General features: G+C 38.0%; 1 protein-coding gene across 2 annotated transcripts; it reads left to right on the forward strand.

Annotated features, from left to right (window-relative positions):
- Positions 1–1,758: 1,758 nt before the first annotated feature.
- On the forward strand, positions 1,759–14,764 carry sypb (synaptophysin b; the record flags this gene model as incomplete). 2 transcript variants are annotated; one of them, XM_079238873.1, is made up of 7 exons in its annotated part: positions 1,759–1,776; positions 3,112–3,177; positions 8,995–9,119; positions 10,480–10,678; positions 10,785–10,976; positions 11,066–11,378; positions 14,669–14,764. In XM_079238873.1, 6 exons carry the CDS (start codon positions 1,759–1,761, stop codon positions 11,345–11,347), a joined length of 882 nt encoding a protein of 293 aa, XP_079094999.1. In that variant the 3' UTR covers positions 11,348–11,378; positions 14,669–14,764. The 2 variants fall into 2 exon arrangements, with proteins under 2 accessions (XP_079094999.1, XP_079095000.1); XM_079238874.1 differs by lacking the exons at positions 1,759–1,776; positions 3,112–3,177 and adding an exon at positions 4,592–4,701.
- Between the last annotated feature and the right edge of the window lie 4,093 nt (positions 14,765–18,857).

Consider the following 18,857-nt stretch of genomic DNA (forward strand, 5'->3'; position numbering starts at 1 on the left):
CAATATGTTTTTGTCCCGATTCGATTCGTTTACGATTTTTTGGATGCCGATCCGATTTAAATTGCGATTCTCACAATTCTTCGATGTTACTGATTTTTGTAGATTAATAACAAAAAAAATGTACAAAATGTTTTGGTTTTTTTTGCTCGTCATTTTTCTTTATTTCAGTGGGGGGAAAAAAACACAGTATTCAGACCATTCTGCTGTTATAATGCCAAGAAGACAAGTAAAAAGATAAAACAAAAAAAAAGACAAATTTTTTTTTATTTTTTTTTATCATGGATTACTTTTACTTATTCGAAGAAAAAAAATCATATCGATTTTAAAAACTTTGAAGCAAAAAATCCAGATATTCAATTTTTTTAATTAAATTTTCCCACCCCTACTACTATCTATCTATCTATCTATCTATCTATCTATCTATCTATCTATCTATCTATCTATCTATCTATCTATCTATCTATCTATCTATCTTTGATCATTTGAGGTCAGATGGCAGAAAATAGTCTAAAGGTTAGGATTGAACTTTTACACAAAATCCTTATGAATCTGGTTTAGAGTGGAAAGCAGGCTGCTGGCCGCTCAAACACATTCCAGTGTCATGAGATGATTGTGGAAAGGTCTGTCCGGGAAAAGTGTGTACTTCAGTGGTACGTTGGACTGAGTGTGTGGGAGAGAGAGAGAGAGAGAGAAAGGAAAAAGGGAGGGGTATGGAACTTCTCTAAAGGGGAGACCCAGGGAGAAGAAGGGGCTTTTTTGCCCGGCTCTCTGCGTTTCTGTCCCTCTGCATTTGTGACCTTGCTGTATATATGTAAATAAATATCCTTAATATATCAGATCAAACTCCCCGTGTCATACAAGAGTTTTCAGTGAGTGAATGAGACAGGATGCCCCTTCTTTATAAGGTTTGTTCATGGAGTGGAGTCTATCTATCTATCTATCTATCTATCTATCTATCTATCTATCTATCTATCTATCTATCTATCTATCTATCTATCTATCTATCTATCTATCTATCTATCTATCTATCTATCTATAGCAGACATATCAGAGCACAGAACAGCTGTAACACCTCCAATGTTTCCCATCTTAATGTGACATGGATATTCCTGCACTAATAATACTTTGCTTCCCAACAACTACAGATGTCTTATGTTTGCTTATGAGCGACACAGACAGCTGGAGGGAGGGCGGTCTTTCCTTACAATGCAGTCAGACTCACTACCAAGTATGTTTTTTGCTTTTTTTTTCTGCATTCTGAACGTGAACTTTCTGAACTTCCCCATGTGTAGGTTAGATGTTGCCTGGAGGGTCCACTCAAGGGAAAAAGAAAAGAAGGAAAAAAATATTTTTTTTCAAAGCTAATGTCAGGTAACCGTGCTGCTTGTTAATGTCTCGCAGCAGCTCACGGACCTTCACCGACCTCTTTCTTTCCCCTCTGCATCGGTCCTTCTGTCTACTTAAGCGTGAACAGTCTCCATGCGCTCCTTTCTTTATCATAACCCCCCCCCACAGGCAGTCTCTGCTCGCCTGGAATAAAGCAGCGCTGTGATTGGACAGACGGCTCCGCTCCCTTCTGCTCCTCTCTACTCCAGTCCAGCGACCGTTCTGACGTCACCACGCTTCACACGTCCTCGCCCAGCTCGTGACGCAGCCCAGCTCTTCCTGCTGAGCGGCTTCCTCCCCTGGGCTGTTCCGGATTAGACGCCTCCCCCCCTCCGCCCCTCTGATCCTCTTATCAGCGAGTAAGCGGCCAAGATGGATGTTGTAAACCAGGTAAGGCTTTGAGGAGAAAATCATCTATTTCATCATTTTTTTACCATTGATGTTGCTGTTTCGATCATCGCGAGTTATTTTAATTTACTGTACGCTTTTATTTAAAAAAAAACATTATTGTCATTGCATTTATTTATTTATTTATTACCAGAGATCCTCCGACCTCATGATTTCATTCAAGCGCTTTCGACCATTTTCAATCAGAAAAAAATATAGGCTATTCCATAATTTTGCAGAGTGCTAGTCTATGAAATCAGCTTTTTAATGGTGTGAGGACATAGAGAGACATTTTATTTGTCTTCCACTGATGGTGCAGTCAATGTGACGGACGGGCCGACAGCCCTAAAATGTGTGGGATGTCCAGAGTCTCTGCAGCAATGACATTTCGCACAGGAAAAAGAGACGACGTTACCTCAGGAGAGTCGCTTAATAGATTTAGATTGATGTTGCTTAAATAGCTAAAAGAGAATGTGATTCATTTCCAAGGCCGCCGGTGCAGCCACAGTAAGCTCGATGCAAAGCGTAAAGGACGGTCTCCTGCATCCCCAGCAGCTCATCTCCCATAGCTGGATGGTTTGTGACAAAGCCATCCAGGCTTTCCTGGGAAACAGGCTGGCATCAAGCTGTCAGGCAGCCCTGAGCAGGACTTGTCAGTAGACACGTCACCTGCTTAAAATTGATTTTTTTTTTTTTTTTTTTTTTTTAATTGGCATCCGAAGTGCTGCCCAAACAGAAAAAAAAGAGGAAAAACAGTGAGGATGGATGAGTAGCTCTACGGCCTTAACAACAGCATCACTGCTTTGCTGTGCGGCCATTTATTGGTGCACACAGGGGCACACCGCCTTCTTTGCGGTGTCGCATTCACCTGCACACAAATGCATCCCCCGTTCCTCAATTAAAGGAGGATTCTGCAGTATTTTTCCTTATAAATAAATAAAAATGCCTGCTGTGGAGTTTGCACGCATGAGAGCAGAAAGACAGTCGGTTAATCAGCTTTGTCTAATTGTAATACCGGCAGGAGCTCTCTCTCTCTCTCTCTCTCTCTTTTGCACAAACACACACATTACAGCCCATGAAAGCGGTATAAAAATGTATCCACTCTGCTCATGCAGCCTTTCATGCTGGCGACTCACTTTTATTCACTGGCAAATGTCTGCTCCATAATAAACACCAGCAGGTGCCAGCAGTAAGCTTTGAGCTACTGAGACCTAATAAAGTGCGTGTTTGTTTGTTTTGTTTTTTCTGATGGCACCACCATCTTTGGTCTGCTGTGATGCTGAGTGTAGAATATGAGCAAAAATTTCAGCGCTTATTTGTGATTTATTGTTTTGACAGCTGGTGGCCCAAGGGCAGTTCACGGTAGTCAAACAACCACTGGGATTTATAAAAATTCTACAATGGGTAAGTCTTCTGTTTACTCATGTTTTATGCTATTTCGTGATGTTTACAAGGCATAACATTGAGCTTTTCTTTTGCTTTTATTTCTTATCCCCTTTTGCAGTAAATAATTGTGTGTACTGACAGAATCACACAGAGGTCATGAAGCTGAGTGGTGTTGTGAGGGGCTTGCTATCACACATTTGTCATTTTTTTCCTTCTGGAAGCTCCTCCTCTTGGTTTGTGCAGGTGTGTTCAGATAATGGCTGATATTGACACTGAGGAGTCTGTTTTGATGACACTGCCCTGACAGGGCTGAACAATAGTCACCAGTGGGATGTATTACATCACTGTAGTAGTGACACAGTGTCAGGCTGCTGAGCAATATAATAATAACAATTTCACTCGGGCAGGAGACGACGTCTGCAAAATAGTGCAGTTTTCTACAGATTGTTTTTGCATGCAGTCTCTTCCACAAGATTCCTTCAGATGATCGTTTTATTATCCATACTTTTATAAATAGATTAATAGATTTTTTTTTTATTATTGAACTTAAATGTTCATTTATGCATCCTAATAACCTAATAAACTAAATAAATGTATGTCTATGGAACATGGCCTATTTAATCTGACAGTAAATCATGAAGTTTTGGGTTGTTTTTTTTTTTAACAAATATGGTTAAATTTGCAGGATTATTTATCAAGGAAAAACATCATAAAAGTAATATATTGACTTCACTTTGACTTTTTTTTGTCAATTTTTGGTTAATGAGGTCAGAGAACCCAAACACTTGAAACTGGGTGAGGAATTAAAGGGAACGATGGTTCCTGTTGCTGCTTGCTGTAGATCTATCCAGAGGGAAGTGAAGTCAGTCATGTGATGCAATGTCTTCCTCAATATTTGTCCTCCATCAGCAGCAGGGTACTCAGAGAGAAGATGCTGCAGGGTTGACAGCAGTGCTGCTCTGTTGCAGTTTTTTTTTCTTGCCCACAGCTGGGGGAGTGGTGGGAGTAGAAGTACTAACTACCCATGCAAGCCCCACAGTGGCGTGAGATTATGTTATGTTATGTTATGTTATGTTATGTTATGTTATGTTATGTTATGTTATGTTATGTTGTGTTGTGTTGTGTTGTGTTGTGTTGTGTTATGTTATCCCCTAAAACAATAACCTAAAGGTTATGAATGAAACAACCTCCTTATGGAGGTCACCTTGGGATTTTTAAACAGCTACTTGCAGCTGTAACACAGCTTTATTTTTTTGCTGAACATGAACTACTTACATGCAGGCAAACAATGCAGATTTATTTAGAGGCGTGAAGAGATATAGCTGAGCAAGGGATACCCCCATCTGTGGATGTGTCCCAATCATTTTTAGCCACACCCCTGCTCTTAAGCCTTAAAACACCCGTAACACAACCCAGATGAAAACGTTTGTGCCAGAGCTGTGTTGACACAGCTCCACGCTCAAATAGGCTCTGCAGATATGCTGGAGAACAGTCAGAGGAATGAGTGTAGCGCATGACTCTGGAGTCCTTCCCTGGAGCTGTGTGAGTATGCCAACACCTCATCACTGCCTCCCTGGGTCACTGCAAGCCAACCACCAATCAGCAGGCCCGCTTGGGAGGCCAGGGCGCATGAATCATCTGTCAGAGGGTCTGCGTGCCTCAGCGTCAGGCTGGAGGAGGAGCTGCTGGAACTGCTGCTCTTTGTGGATTAATATGGGCATGCATCGGCTGCAACGCAGGGTGTTTTTAAAGGGGGAGAAAGGAGTCAAACCTCAGAAGTATTTGTCCAGATTCTTTAACAGGAACCAGTGGTAACAAGCAGTAATGAAACAAGATGCTTATTTGTTACAGAATTATGATTTCATGAAGCACAATGCAAGCAACGAAGCAATAATAGCAAAGTCCAAAGCCGTGTCTTTAATCTGGAGATGTGAGAGTCACTGGAAGTTGACCAGTCTCATAAGTGGCTGGAGGTTGTGTGAACTCAGTAAATATTTCTGAGGGCAGTTTATTTTATTTAGATTGTAACTCAGTATTAGGTATGTGTGACTCATGTAGCTTTGCCCACCTCCCCAACAGACCCCACCCTCTCTCAGTCTCCGGGGAATCGTGCTGACAAAGCCTAGATTTGATGGATGTTGGAAGACATCGAGTTCCGAAATACTGCTCACATAGAGCTCAACCACAGAGGAGGCAAACTGCCTCCTGCCCCTCCTGCTGCACGATGCTGTGTTGGATTTAATCTGCATTCAGATTTCAGCTCTGACTCATTCTCAGCAATCATAAAAAGGCTGTTTGTGAGAAGACAAAGTAAAAGCCTCATTCACTTTGGTATAATCAATTATGTGTAATAAAGATTGTTAGTCTTGTGGTATCATAGCAGACTATTGCTATATATATATATATATATATATATATATATATATATATATATATATATATATATATATATATATATATATATATATACATATATATATATATATATATATATATATATATATATATATATGTATATATATATATGTATATATATATATATATATATATATATGTATATATATATATATATATATATATGTATATATATATATATATATGTATATATATATATATATATATGTATATATATATATATATATGTATATATATATATATATATGTATATATATATATATATGTATATATATATATATATATATATATGTATATATGTATATGTATATGTATATGTATATGTGTATATATATATATATATATATATATATATATATATATATATATATATTGAAACCAAGGAGTTTCTGCTTCTCCAGTAAGAGTGTATTTTTGATTTTGGCCCATGTGAACTTAAACAACCAGAAAATACAAGCATCAATCAGCCTTTTAGTAGCACTGATACTATTTCACTGCTTTTATCCAAGTGCTCATAAATTTTACCGAACCAGAGAAATGAAGAGGAATTCAGACAGTGTGAAAACAGCAGTGATAGACAGATTGTTTGAGTCAGAAAGTGAAAACCTGTTTATCTTCTCAGCACAGAAGGGCTGACAACCATCCAGCATACCAGGAGGAGTAGAAACCAGCCTCTTTGCTGTAGAAGGCGCTACCAGTAGTGTTACCATGGCACCTAACACTGCATGCCACCATTTCTTTTCTCATAGGCTGGCTGTAACACACCTCCTTCCTCATCAATCCTCCCTGTACTTATCTATCACTGTAAAGATTCAAGTTTTATCTGCAGCGAAGCTGGGATTCAGTCTGTGTGGCAGACCTCAGGTTTCTATTCGAGCTAACAGAACAGTGGATGGTATTACTGGGACACACAGGAGTTTTTATTTATATTATGTAAAGAATACGGATGTTTACAATCACTCTCATAAAGAGGGAATGTAAGAAAAATGGAATGATAATCTCCCGTACCACAATGAGTTTGACATTTGTGACCTTTAGATGGATACAGTGTTGGATTAATAGATTGCTGTGACTATAGTGACAAAGATTAATATTTCCCTCATGAGGAAATAAATTTACTGTAGTCATAGCCCCACTTTTTATACAACAGCTTTATCAAGTTAAATCTAATTTGTCCCACAAATGCTCGCATGCTAATTGCTTATATAATTAGCATTTAGTAGCTGCAGACATTAGCATTTAGCCAACTAAAACTACCTATATACACAATTACAGAACAATAAGCTAAGATATGGACTGTACTCTGCTTAAATGCAATATTGACTTAAAAATTCTATTTATTTATTTATTTATTCTTTTTCTTTTTTATTCCAGCATTCCAGCAAGTTTATCTGTGGTCAAACAACAGTGATTGAAAATGTTTATGTTAATATATAAAGAAGTGTGATGATGTGACACCTACTTGTGAAGCTGCAGATTGCAACTATCTATAGATCCCTCACCTTTTCCAAAGCATGAAGGAAACACAATTTTTATTTATAAATGCAGAAAATATGAAAAATGCTTTGTTTGGAGCAACGATTAGTTTGCCTGTTCCAATAGGAAACTAGGATCCTGATGATGAATAATTACAAAAAGTGATTTTCAAGTCTTACTCATGTACAAACTCATTTTCATATATATTTAATTTCTACAAATACATGTTAAATTAGAACAAATGGGAACATGCTGCTGCCCCTTTGATTAATATTGTCAGCATGATTTAAATCCCCTTTACACTGTGTCACATTCTAGATTAAATTTCAGCTGTAGTGTGGGTTGTTTTTTGTACATACTATAGATAATCCAGAGGAAATTGTCATTTTCAGCTACATATCTTTCAGGAAAACAATTACAAGGCCTCTCACTATCTCCAGCTGTCTCAGATGAATATGACATAATAAAACCAGGTCACTGGGATAACTGAAACCTTGACAGCAAAAACAATCACCCCATTTACATTACTGGACTAAATAAACCAAGATTAATTATAGTTATCTTTAGAATAAAACAACATACATCATGTTAAGGTTTTACACAGCAGTTGTACCTTAAGCTGTAGATATGGAATAAATTCATGGCTGCTGCTGCATTTCAGTGTGTATTTATGTGGTTTATCTGTAATACTTTAGATATTAAAGTTATTCACTCCCAGTTATTTAAGTATTTTGATACTCTTAAAGGTGAAAACAAAATCTTATAGATATGTAAATTGGTCAGTTTTCACAAATCCAGCAATGATTAATTTACAGAATACACTAGTTTACATTGGATTTCTTTTCCTGGAGTTTAGAGTTGGCGTTTCACTTGGTTTGCTTCCAGTATGTTATAACTGTAGAGGGTACGTAGTGTCTGTAGTATGCCTCCATACCAGCCACAGCAGTTAGCATTGATTATTAAAACCTATAAAGGTGTTTGACATGTTGTTGGTGCTCAAAGGAAAATCTAAATATAGAACAGAAGGATGAGTGAAGTGATCACACCGAGGCTCGCTGATGGCATCCAAGTCACATCAGCTGAAAGAACTGTTTACAGTGTTTGTTGATGCCTCAATAGGTAAATAGTACTATTAGGCTGGAGTTAAGAGGGAAGTGAGGTGTCGTGTGTGTGTGAGTACAAATCAGATCACATGCGAGACACTGGGAGTGTGTGTGTGTGTGTGTCTTTACAGTAGCTTGTAGCTGAGTATTTGGTGACAGATGGTAGAGCACTTCAGCCAGATTAATAGCTGGATTGTCCATCCAATCGGATCTGGCCAACAGTGTGGGCAGGGTGTGGTAAAAATAGTCTGACTTGTCTAATCTGCTGTGTGTGTGTGTGTGTGTGTGTGTGTGTGTGTGTGTGTGTGAGGAATTGTGTTTGTTTTTTCCAATTTATGTGTAATTGTGTTGTTTATGGGAGTATAGGTGGGTTCTGACTGCGCTGCGTGCATGTGAAGTTTCCGGCAGGCAGCCTTTGAATGGCTACACAATCACTTATGCACCAGAAAATGTACAAAACAACAGAAGGAAACATATATCTAATGGTAGCCATGGCAACAGGGCAGCTTTTCCTCTCGTTGGTTGGTAGCGCTGCATTGATTAGCACTGTATGAGTTTATTAGCAGCTTGCCATAATTTGTGGCTCATGATAAGCTTGTCTGAGACGTTGCAGGTGGTTAAGAAGACCACCTGAAGGTCTTTGTTTACATGTTTACATAAATCTCAGTACAATCATTTATTTCTGCTGTGTTTTATAAGTCCATCAGAAAAGAAAGTGCAAGAAACATATTTTGGTTTGTGGATTTTTTTTTTCACATCGTGTCTGAGATGTGTCAAAGGTCATTGAGATTAGTTGTTGAATTTGACATTTTTTTGTTTGTTTTTGTTTATTCTCCCACAGATCTTTGCAATCTTTGCCTTCTCGACATGTGGCAGCTACTCGGGCGAGTTCAAGCTGAGTGTGGAGTGTAAAAACCGATCAGAAAGTGATCTAGGCATAGAAGTATCATTTGAATATCCGTTCAGGTATGTTTATTATGTTTTTCCTTTCACGAAGCACTCAGAATACAAAAAAAACATAGAACTGCGTCATAACAAAATCATGCTGCATTTGTATTTTAATAAATCATCAAGGCTTTGCTTTTAATGCCACTTCACTACATAAACATAAAGTCTATAGTTGTTCAGAGTTTTGTCAGCAAATGAGGGAATATCTTGTAGGCCTATAGTTATAGAAAAGTCGGTTATTTAAGTGTAAAATAAACATTTTGACAGATAAAATCAGGACATATAGTCTATTTATTTATGCAATCATTTCATAATTATTAATTTAAGAGATTGCTTTGGGTTTCTGACAAAACAAATGGGACAGAAAGGGAGCAAATTAGCTTAAATTGTCAAAATTGTTTATTAAATTCATTTTTTAAAATGTCAGTAAAGTGTAAACACTGCAGAAGTGTTTAAATGTCAAGAAATTGACCTTGTGGGTTCCATTAGGTTTGTTTAGCAAGCAAGGAACAATGCAAACAATATAAAACCAAACAAAACAGCAGCGTTAATGCTAAGCTATGCTAGCATCTCGTAAAGCTTTATCATTCTTTCACAGTTGTGAGTGTGATTAAAATTATTCTCACATCCTATTCAGTAAATCGTTTCCCTAAATACAACAGTGGTAATTTAGAAATATTATCTCTCTTATATTTTCTTACAATCTTTATTTCTGGTGTAAAATGATGACCCACTGGTAAAACCTGCCCTGTTAAATTTTCCATTTTCTTTGCAGGATGCATTTCTAAAAGCTAGAATAAATAAATTTGGTGTATTTTTGAAAGCAAAAACTACCAAGGCAATAACTAGTTAGTATACAGGCTTGGCTTATATACCATAACGTTATATAGTATTTCAGAAACTTATCAAACATTTTTTATGTCACAAAATAACCAACAATAAAGCAGTTAATTACATAGAATTACTGCAACACGAGGTTGCTGTAGCCCAGAGGTTTTTAGGGGATTGTCCTCCAAAGGGAAGTTAGTTTATTTCATCCCTAACTTCCTCTGTCTTGAACCCCAGAATGCCCCCTAATGCGTCCCTCATGTTATAGGATTTTTGGATAAATGTGTGTTGAACGTAATGAATGTAATGGTGACGATGGAAAAAACAGGAAGTCCTGTTTCAGTATAGTACAAGTTCTCTAATTTTGTACTTCCAGTAAGTGCAACATTCAAATGAAAGTACTTTTCATCTCAGAGAATGAAATTTGCAGCATGTCATGCATGGACACACAGTTTTGAAATGGACTCATTGACTGAATGATGATGCAACAATATGTCCCAATCTGCCTAATTTCACTGCTTCTCTTTCCTCTCTTCACGTTCATCCTCAGGCTCCATCAGGTTTACTTTAATGCCCCCACCTGTAAGGGACCGCGCACAGAACGTCTGTTCCTGACCGGGGACTACTCCTCTTCAGCTGAGTTCTTCGTCACCATTGGGGTCTTTTCCTTCCTGTACTCCATGGCAGCCCTGTCAGTATACTGTTTCATCCTGGAGAAGTACCGCGAAAACAACAAGGGTGCCCAGATTGTGAGTTTGTTTTACTTTTTACACTTTCTTTGTAACCTTGCCAGTGTTAAATTCTCCATTTGTGGTTGGTAAAGAAACATTAGTTAGGTGTGTTTCTGATCCCCAGGACTTCGGTGTGACAGCAGTATTTGCCTTCATGTGGCTCGTGTCTTCGTGTGCTTGGGCTAAAGGCCTATCGGATGTGAAAACAGCCACCGATCCGGAAGAAGTCATCTCTCTCATCCCAGCCTGCGAAGAACAAGAAAATCGCTGCCGTGAAATATACGACCCCAAGGTGTCTGGCCTCAACACCTCTGTGGTGAGTCCCAAACGTCTGACTGAGTTTAACTGTACAAAGTCAAAGCGAGATTATTAACAGCAGACATGTATTTCCTTTCTGCTTCACAGGCTTTTGGCTTTATCAACCTGATCCTGTGGATTGGAAACCTGTGGTTCGTCTTCAAGGAGACCGGCTGGATGGCTGCATTTGCTGGAACATACGTCCCATCACAGGAGAAGCAGCCCGCTCCTGATTCCTTCGGTCAGGGAGGCTATGGACAGCAGGATCCCTACGCCGGCTCCCAGGGAGGGTACCAGCCTGACTACGGCCAGCAGGGAGGCTACAACGAGGACGGAGGTTACAACCAGGGCTATGAGCAGCAGCCCACCTCCTACTCTAATCAAATGTGAGCCTTCCCAGCTAAACCACAGCTGTAGGATGGTGAGTACTTTTGATGAGCACATGAAATAACATGAAACGCCTCAGACGAAATGATCTAATCCTTAATTTAGAGTCAAAATCATTCCACTACTCTAATTTCAGTACTTTGCATGCGGTCTCTTGGGCACTTTAAACTGCTTTTTGAAATGCAATTGAAACATTTGTGCTGTTCCTTTTTGCTTTTTTAAAAAACTGACTAGACTCTAGAGTTTCTTCTAATTACTTTCACAGGGCAATTTTTAAATGGGGTGAACATTTTCTGGTCTTGTTAACCACTCAGATATGCTTCTACCTTCACCCAAACATCACACCGCTTAGTCTGTACCAAGCGGCAACCTCCAGCGGTTAAAAGTGAAGCCTATGTGGAAGTGCATAAAACTGCAGTTCCCCCTTCATCCACTAGGGGCTGCAAAACAGAGCATATCCCCATAGACTCCCATGTTAAAATGACCAACTTCTCGGTAGAAATAAACATGTTTACAACCTGGTTCAAAAATTCATTTTAAGTTTAATAGGTCAGGTTTACCTTCATGACAACAGTGGGGGGAGTGAATTTTTTTCTAACCCGCCTGTTTAAAACTAATTTAATCTTGAAGTTCGGCATATTTAGGTGTGTGTCCTTTTGATTGACATGTACCAGATCTGCCACTTCAAGTCAAAAGAACGTCGAACAGCCACGGTTTTTAGCCGGTTAATAACATCATTCATTCATTCATTCATTTTCTGAACCGCTTAATCCAATTCAGGGTCGCGGGGAAGCTGGAGCCTATCCCAGCTGGCTTTGGGCGACAGGCAGGGTACATCCTGGACAGCTCGCCAGTCCATCGCAGGGCCACACAGAGACGAACAACCACTCATGCTCACACTCACTCCTATGGGCAATTTAGAGTAGCCAATTAACCTAACATGCATGTCTTTGGATGGTGGGAGGAAGCCGGAGTACTCTGAGAGAACCCACGCATACACGGGGAGAACATGCAAACTCCACACAGAAAGGCCACTGACTGAACCCCTCCCCAGCCAAGGATCGAACCTTCATCATTCTTGCTGTGAGGCCACAGTGCAGCCCCCGGTAAATAACGTGTCTTAGCTTTAGCCCAATTACCTCCGTTAGCGGGTTATCTCCTGTTATCTACTGGTTAGCTTGGTTAGCTTTTAGCTACAGAAAGCTGATGGCGATGGTAGGAACCGCCCACCTAGCTTCAATGCAGCTCTTCAGAAACCTATGGGTTACGTCACGGAGGCTATGTCCATCTCTTTATATACCGTCTATGGTCTGTACAATCCTGTAGGCTGAACCCTGCCTTATTTTTTCAGATAAATGCATCTGAGCCAGAACAGTGCTTCCAAACGAAACTGACGAATAAAACCATTGATCTTTCGATCGCCAGATGACTGCTTTTCCTCCTCAGTTCATGCCAACAGCAGTAGCTTTAATTGTTCCTTCTTCAAACAGGCCACCAGCAGCTCAGTCAAATGGGACTGAAGTGTAATCAAAGGGCCAAATTTGAGGCTTTGCCAGAATCAGTTTGTCAGATCCAGATGGTATCACTGTTAGCCACACACTTTGATTCAAAACTTCCCCTTTTGCATCACTATTCATAGAAACACTGTAAGGAAAAGCCAAGAAGGAAGATTTTTGTGAAATATCACATGGAGATGAAGAACAAAAGGACTTACTAAGAAAAACTTTATTTGCAAACTGTTTAACTGGGAAGTGCTGCTTATCTGAAAATTCACCAGATTAAAAAAAAAAGACATCTGTGGAATGAAATTATTCATGTTTGAAAGAAAATGAATTAATCATTTTAAACAATTGCTTTCTTAAAAGCAGCTCTAATCTGTAGCGATAACTGTCTTCAGAAAAAGTGGCGCTGCCTCAGTTTTTCATTCAAACATCTCGTGTTTATGCAACAGCAGGGAGAGGCGTGTGCCGTAGCGATGAGGATGGATGAATCGTGTGCAGTTTGTACTACAGCTCCCTGGGAGCGCTTTGATCTCATCCTGCTGCAACCACCAGCTCTCTTTGCTCTTTCAGTTATACTCACCCTCAGAAGTCTTAAAACTACGCTGAAAGAGCTTTTTGATGTTATGCGTGGAGGCTGTAGTGTACTCTACCTGACTGCTAAATCTGCACTCAGCCCTGCAAGATTCACAAATGTGAATATCCACCACCCAAAGCATCACACAATCTATATAAGCTCCTTCCTATATGTGATCAATATCTCCCTTTGCTTCATATATATTATGCCAAATAGAAGTCCCTGAATATTGATCCCCTCTTTACACATGCTGCCATTTTTAAGCTTCATGAGTTGAAACAGAAATAATAGAATAATGACAACACAGTATGATAAATAAGTAAATAAATAAATAAATAGATATTAGACTATTTTATGTATTTAATAGAAACAGAAATCAATTTTTAATCTAACACTCATGTTATTGGTTTTAAGCAGTACGATACCCAACAGCTAAAACATGGTTAAATATAAGTTAAACAATCATATTTCCATAATTCAACTCGCTTGTTTTGTAAATTAAACTTTGTTTATGATGACTCGTTAAAAGTAAAAATGATTCAACGCAGTTTGACTGTTTGCGTGTAAATACCATGTAGATACTTTGTTGGCTGCTGATGTTAAATACAGCAGTAAATCAGAGGTATGAGTTGACATAATCGCAGAATACTGTTTTTTCTTTGGGTTTATTGTAAACGTCTCATCAGTTTTTATGCAACATGATCATTTTTTGTACTGAAATATAATGTTTCTACAATGTAATGTAAAAAATAAACCCTGTGCATGTTAACTGTGAAGTAAAATATAAATGATATTGAGATGTTATGTTGTGATTCTTAGATAATTCTTCACTTTTTAAAACATTAAAAAGAAATATGCAGTAGGTTTGCATCCACAGCAGAGAAGTAGGTAATATACTGTAGGTTTATACTGTTCAATGTTCAATGGAGGAGACCTTTTCTGCAGAAAGGCAGCAACACCGGTGCATATTCCTAAACACGATATCAGTGGATCCCGAACATCTGCAGATCCCGGAAAATTAGCCTTATTTAAAAAAACTAAATATAAATATTATCTCAACTTAATATGCACAAATGTTTGTTAGAAATCTGTGTTTATTACATCATTATTTTCATGGACATGATGTAACACGCGCGTGCGCCTGCGTCCATGTTGACGGAGGCTGTAAGCTCATTGATGAGATTGATCAACTGTTTGCTGTTTTGTTTAACATTTTCCTTCCCTCCTCTTTTCTGTGTCTCCTCTCAGGGTGAGCTTGTGATCCTGGAGTGCGGTTCTCGACCACTACCTGCGTTTTCCTCGCTCCTCTGTTTGTCTGTTTGTGTATCTGTGAGTCGACAGGCGGAAGGAGGGAGGGTGGGAAGGGGGGAGGGAGGGTGGGTTGGGGGGGGAAGATGCACTCTCGGGGCTGGGGGAGGGATGCCCACCAGTGAAGCAGGATGCTGGGGCAGGGTATGGGGCGGTGTGGGGTCTTCGCTGTAACATGATGTTTATTCTCGTGATGTATTTAACTGTAGAAGACAACGGCGGATTGTCTGTTTGGTTATGCGAGAAAAACTTGAATACAAATACCAAAACATTCGTTGATGAAGATTTAAAAGAAATCTTGTAATGGAAAAGACTTACATTTATGAGGAAAAAAATTGTAGTAATATTTAACTTGGGAGAATGTATTTGTCTGTGCTGTGTAAATATCAACATGTTGATATATATGATTATATGTACACAGTTGAATAATTGTGCACTCCATATTAGTTGTTATACAACAAATGTTGAGCACAGAGTTATTCAATTGTGTTTACTTTGGTTCTGTTTAGGAGCTCACATAGTTTAATCTTTACCCCTCAGTTCCCCTTAAACAGCTCATAACACAGTCATGTTTTTATTTACTCAGAATACAAACATCTAGCTTGTTTTTCTTTTCTTGAGTTTGATTTTTTTTTTTTTTTTTTTTTTTTTGCTTTTTGTTTATATAATCAGGATTATTGATAGGACTTAATCAGGGTAAAGGTTGCTGAAAATGCAAATGTTGAAAAGAAAACAGAAGATATTTATCTGTATAAAAAGTGAGCAATGAAAGAGAGATATATGGTAGTGTTAGTGGTTAAAGTTGGTTCTTAGCATGTTGTTTCAACCATGTTTTTATATGTATATATATATATAATTTTTTTTTTTTTTCCCCATCACACATCACAGTTAAGAGTGGGTGAATTCTTGTGATACACCGGATATTCTAAATCCCGACATCTAAAATCTAAAATTGTGTAAGAACAAGAAAACTTTGTGAGCATCTCATATTTGCTGTGCTGTTCCAGAATCTGCTATAGTGCTGTCAGTATGGAAATCGTGAATTGGGCAGTGAACAAGAGTTTTAGCGACGTGTGTTTGTTTATTCGTTTGGATTTGTGTAATGGCATCCAACCATTTTTGTCAATGAACTTCGTCCTGTTTTCAGTCGCCTTTTATGTGGTCCAGAGAGTTGTAAGACAGAGTTATATAGTTTTTTTAACAGGTGTTTCTATTACACTGTAATCAGTAACATACATATTCACATTAACATGATATTAAATTTAAACAAGAGTAAAAACTATTAGATTTCAAAGCACTTGGTTATGCAACATATTATAATGAGGCAGTCTGAACTATATGCTTCCATATATATATATATATATATATATATATATATATACATATATATATATATATATATAGCCTGCATTTTCAATCTTTCTTCGTCTCGCCTTTTTCTGATGGCAAGCCAATTTACTGCATGCAACCTCCTCCTTTTTCCCCTGAAACATTCATGATCATATATGAGAAGCTGAGTCTCATAGCTGCAGATGTACATTTAATGCCATATAATGGTCACTACACAGCACATTACGTTACACAGCAGCTCCATTATATTTTACTCAAAGCACAAAGTGAGTGTTGCAATAATTACTTTCATTCTGATATAAATACACTCGTGTGGCTGCCAATTCTCCGTTTGGATATTCAAGAGCATGTTTGCCAAATGGTAAGAAATGTGTTTCGATTTGGTAGTTCTGCTTTCACATTTCTCATCAGAGTTGGTTGCTATTCATGTCCGGTATATCATTGTTCATTGTACAGACATCCATTTGTTTAATAAATCAGGGTTCTTTGATTCAGGCAGTGTAGAGGCTACTGGCTTTCTCTCTTCCTCCTGTCCCACCACCTCTGTTTTTTCTCTCTGTCTTTCTTTCACTTGTAGCTCTTATAAATATGCTGAAATGAAATATACTCTGTTGTTAGTGGTGAATGATGTCTTGTGATTCTCTAAGCCTTTGGATAGTGCTGTGTTTATTGTGTATGATGTATTCATATTAGTATTTATGATAATGATAAGTGAGAGAGAGAAAAAAAAAACATCCACGACTCTCCAGAATTCTGATGTATTCTTATTATATGGGATCCATGTGAAACAAAATGAAATAAACTTGAAATTATTCTGTTGAAGGTTAAAATGTCTCTATTCATATGAGTTAAGCATCCTATTAATTCGCCTGTTTTTGGTTCATTTCAGATGGATATACATATTCTATTATGGTACTTTTGGCTTAATGTTTCTATTATTCTTAGATACTGCTCTCTTCTTAAATGCAACCTCATGCAGTGTGTGCATGAGCAGGCCAAAATGACCCCTCATCGTGGATATGTGACCTCTAGTGGTCATGAAAGCAACTGCATGTTTATTTGGAAAATGGCTTAAATGGGTCTAACAGTTGCCTTAAAACCTACAAGGAGAGTATTTTAGCCCTAGCCATGATCATTTTCTAACCCTTAACATGTAAGGTTGTTGCCTACACTCAATCAGGAAGTGATTAACTTTCTTTGCAACATTTTGTGTTTCTGTTACCAAGGAAACCAGCAAAATGCCATGGTTACGGGCAGGTTGTAGAAAGGATGGCTTTCACCCTGACATGATCATTTTAACTCCTAGTTGACAGTGGAAGTGAAAAAAAAAATTGTGATGTGTCAGCTTTACATATGTTTGTTATTTTAATTTATTTTAACCCAAATCACTGAAAATGTTACGTTTTAGCCACCACCTTAGTAAGGATTTTGTGGCTTCTTAAAAGAACCACTTGATAATGACATCTCATGCAAGTTCATTTCCACCTGAACAGTGGATAAACATTTCAACTGGAGGAATCATGTTACAGTTCCCAGTCACCAAAGAGGCTAATCCATATGAAAAGTAATCTAATTTTCCTTGTATAACATTGTTTATTAGTGCAAATCAAACTTTGTCCAGTCATTCAGTTGATGGTGAAATGAAGCAGATGCTGGGTTGGAAGGAAACTGGACAGGGGGTTGTTAAAGCAGAATGGTGCTTTCATGTCAGTATTCTCAACTCTAGTTGATTTTTAGTTTTAGTTTAGTTTAGTTATGCAACAAAAAGTGAGCAGATCGTTAAAACAAAAAGCCAGCAGAACCTTACAAAAAAAAGTATAAAAACATAATAATGATGGTAATTTGAAATAATTTAAGAAACAAAGCTGTGAATTCTCAAAGCTGAAAAAGACTTTAACAATTTTATTAATACCACATCAACATTTCAAATACTTTAAAGTATAACGCAAGTGCACACACAAGCCGATGGATTAATAGTCATGTAATAATACTTTATGGAATAAATCTGATCCGGTTAACTTATTCTCAAACTGCAATAAAAGAAAACTCTCAGGTGTGAGTGTAGTTGACTCTTGACTTTTCATTTTTCCTACCTTACATATACTTGATTTCTTTTTATCCTTTAACATTCATTCATTCTTTCATTTTCTTACCTGTTTGGGTCCAGCTAAGGGCCACGTGGAAGCTGGAACTTCCAGCAATCATTGGGTGAGAGGTAGGTATATATTCCTTAAAATGGGTAAATTTATTCATATTCCTGAACACCTGAAGATAAGTGTCTTTCTCTGGAGTATGTGTGTAAAAAAAATGAACAATGACTGAGTCTTAAACATCTAACAAAAAGACACAGCAGATGGTATGTGTGGTTGAATGGATGACTAAAGTGATTTCTGATAATTGAGGAGCTGTATTCCGATAACAGTGCACAGCAGCAGCCCATATGAATCACCTCTGCTGCAGATAAGTCAGACATAATTCTCAATAACAATTGCTACGTTTACATGGGAGTTTTAATTCCTGTATAATTCTAAATGAAAGTTAATTTCAATTCAGTTCAATTCAACTTTATTTATATAGCGTCAAATCACGGCAATGCCATCTCAAGACGCTTTACATACAGGGAAGAAAATATAATGAAAGCCAATTCATAATAGCCTATATAAGGAAACCAACAGATTGAGTTGGAAGGTCCAACTTAATCTCCCATCCTGAGCAAGTACACTGGCGACAGTGGGAAGGAAAAAACTCCCTTTTAACAGGAAGGAAACCTCCGGCAGAA

This window comes from Telmatherina bonti, assembly GCF_933228915.1.
Source record: "Telmatherina bonti genome assembly, chromosome: 4".
Classification (NCBI taxonomy): Eukaryota; Metazoa; Chordata; class Actinopteri; order Atheriniformes; family Telmatherinidae; genus Telmatherina; species Telmatherina bonti.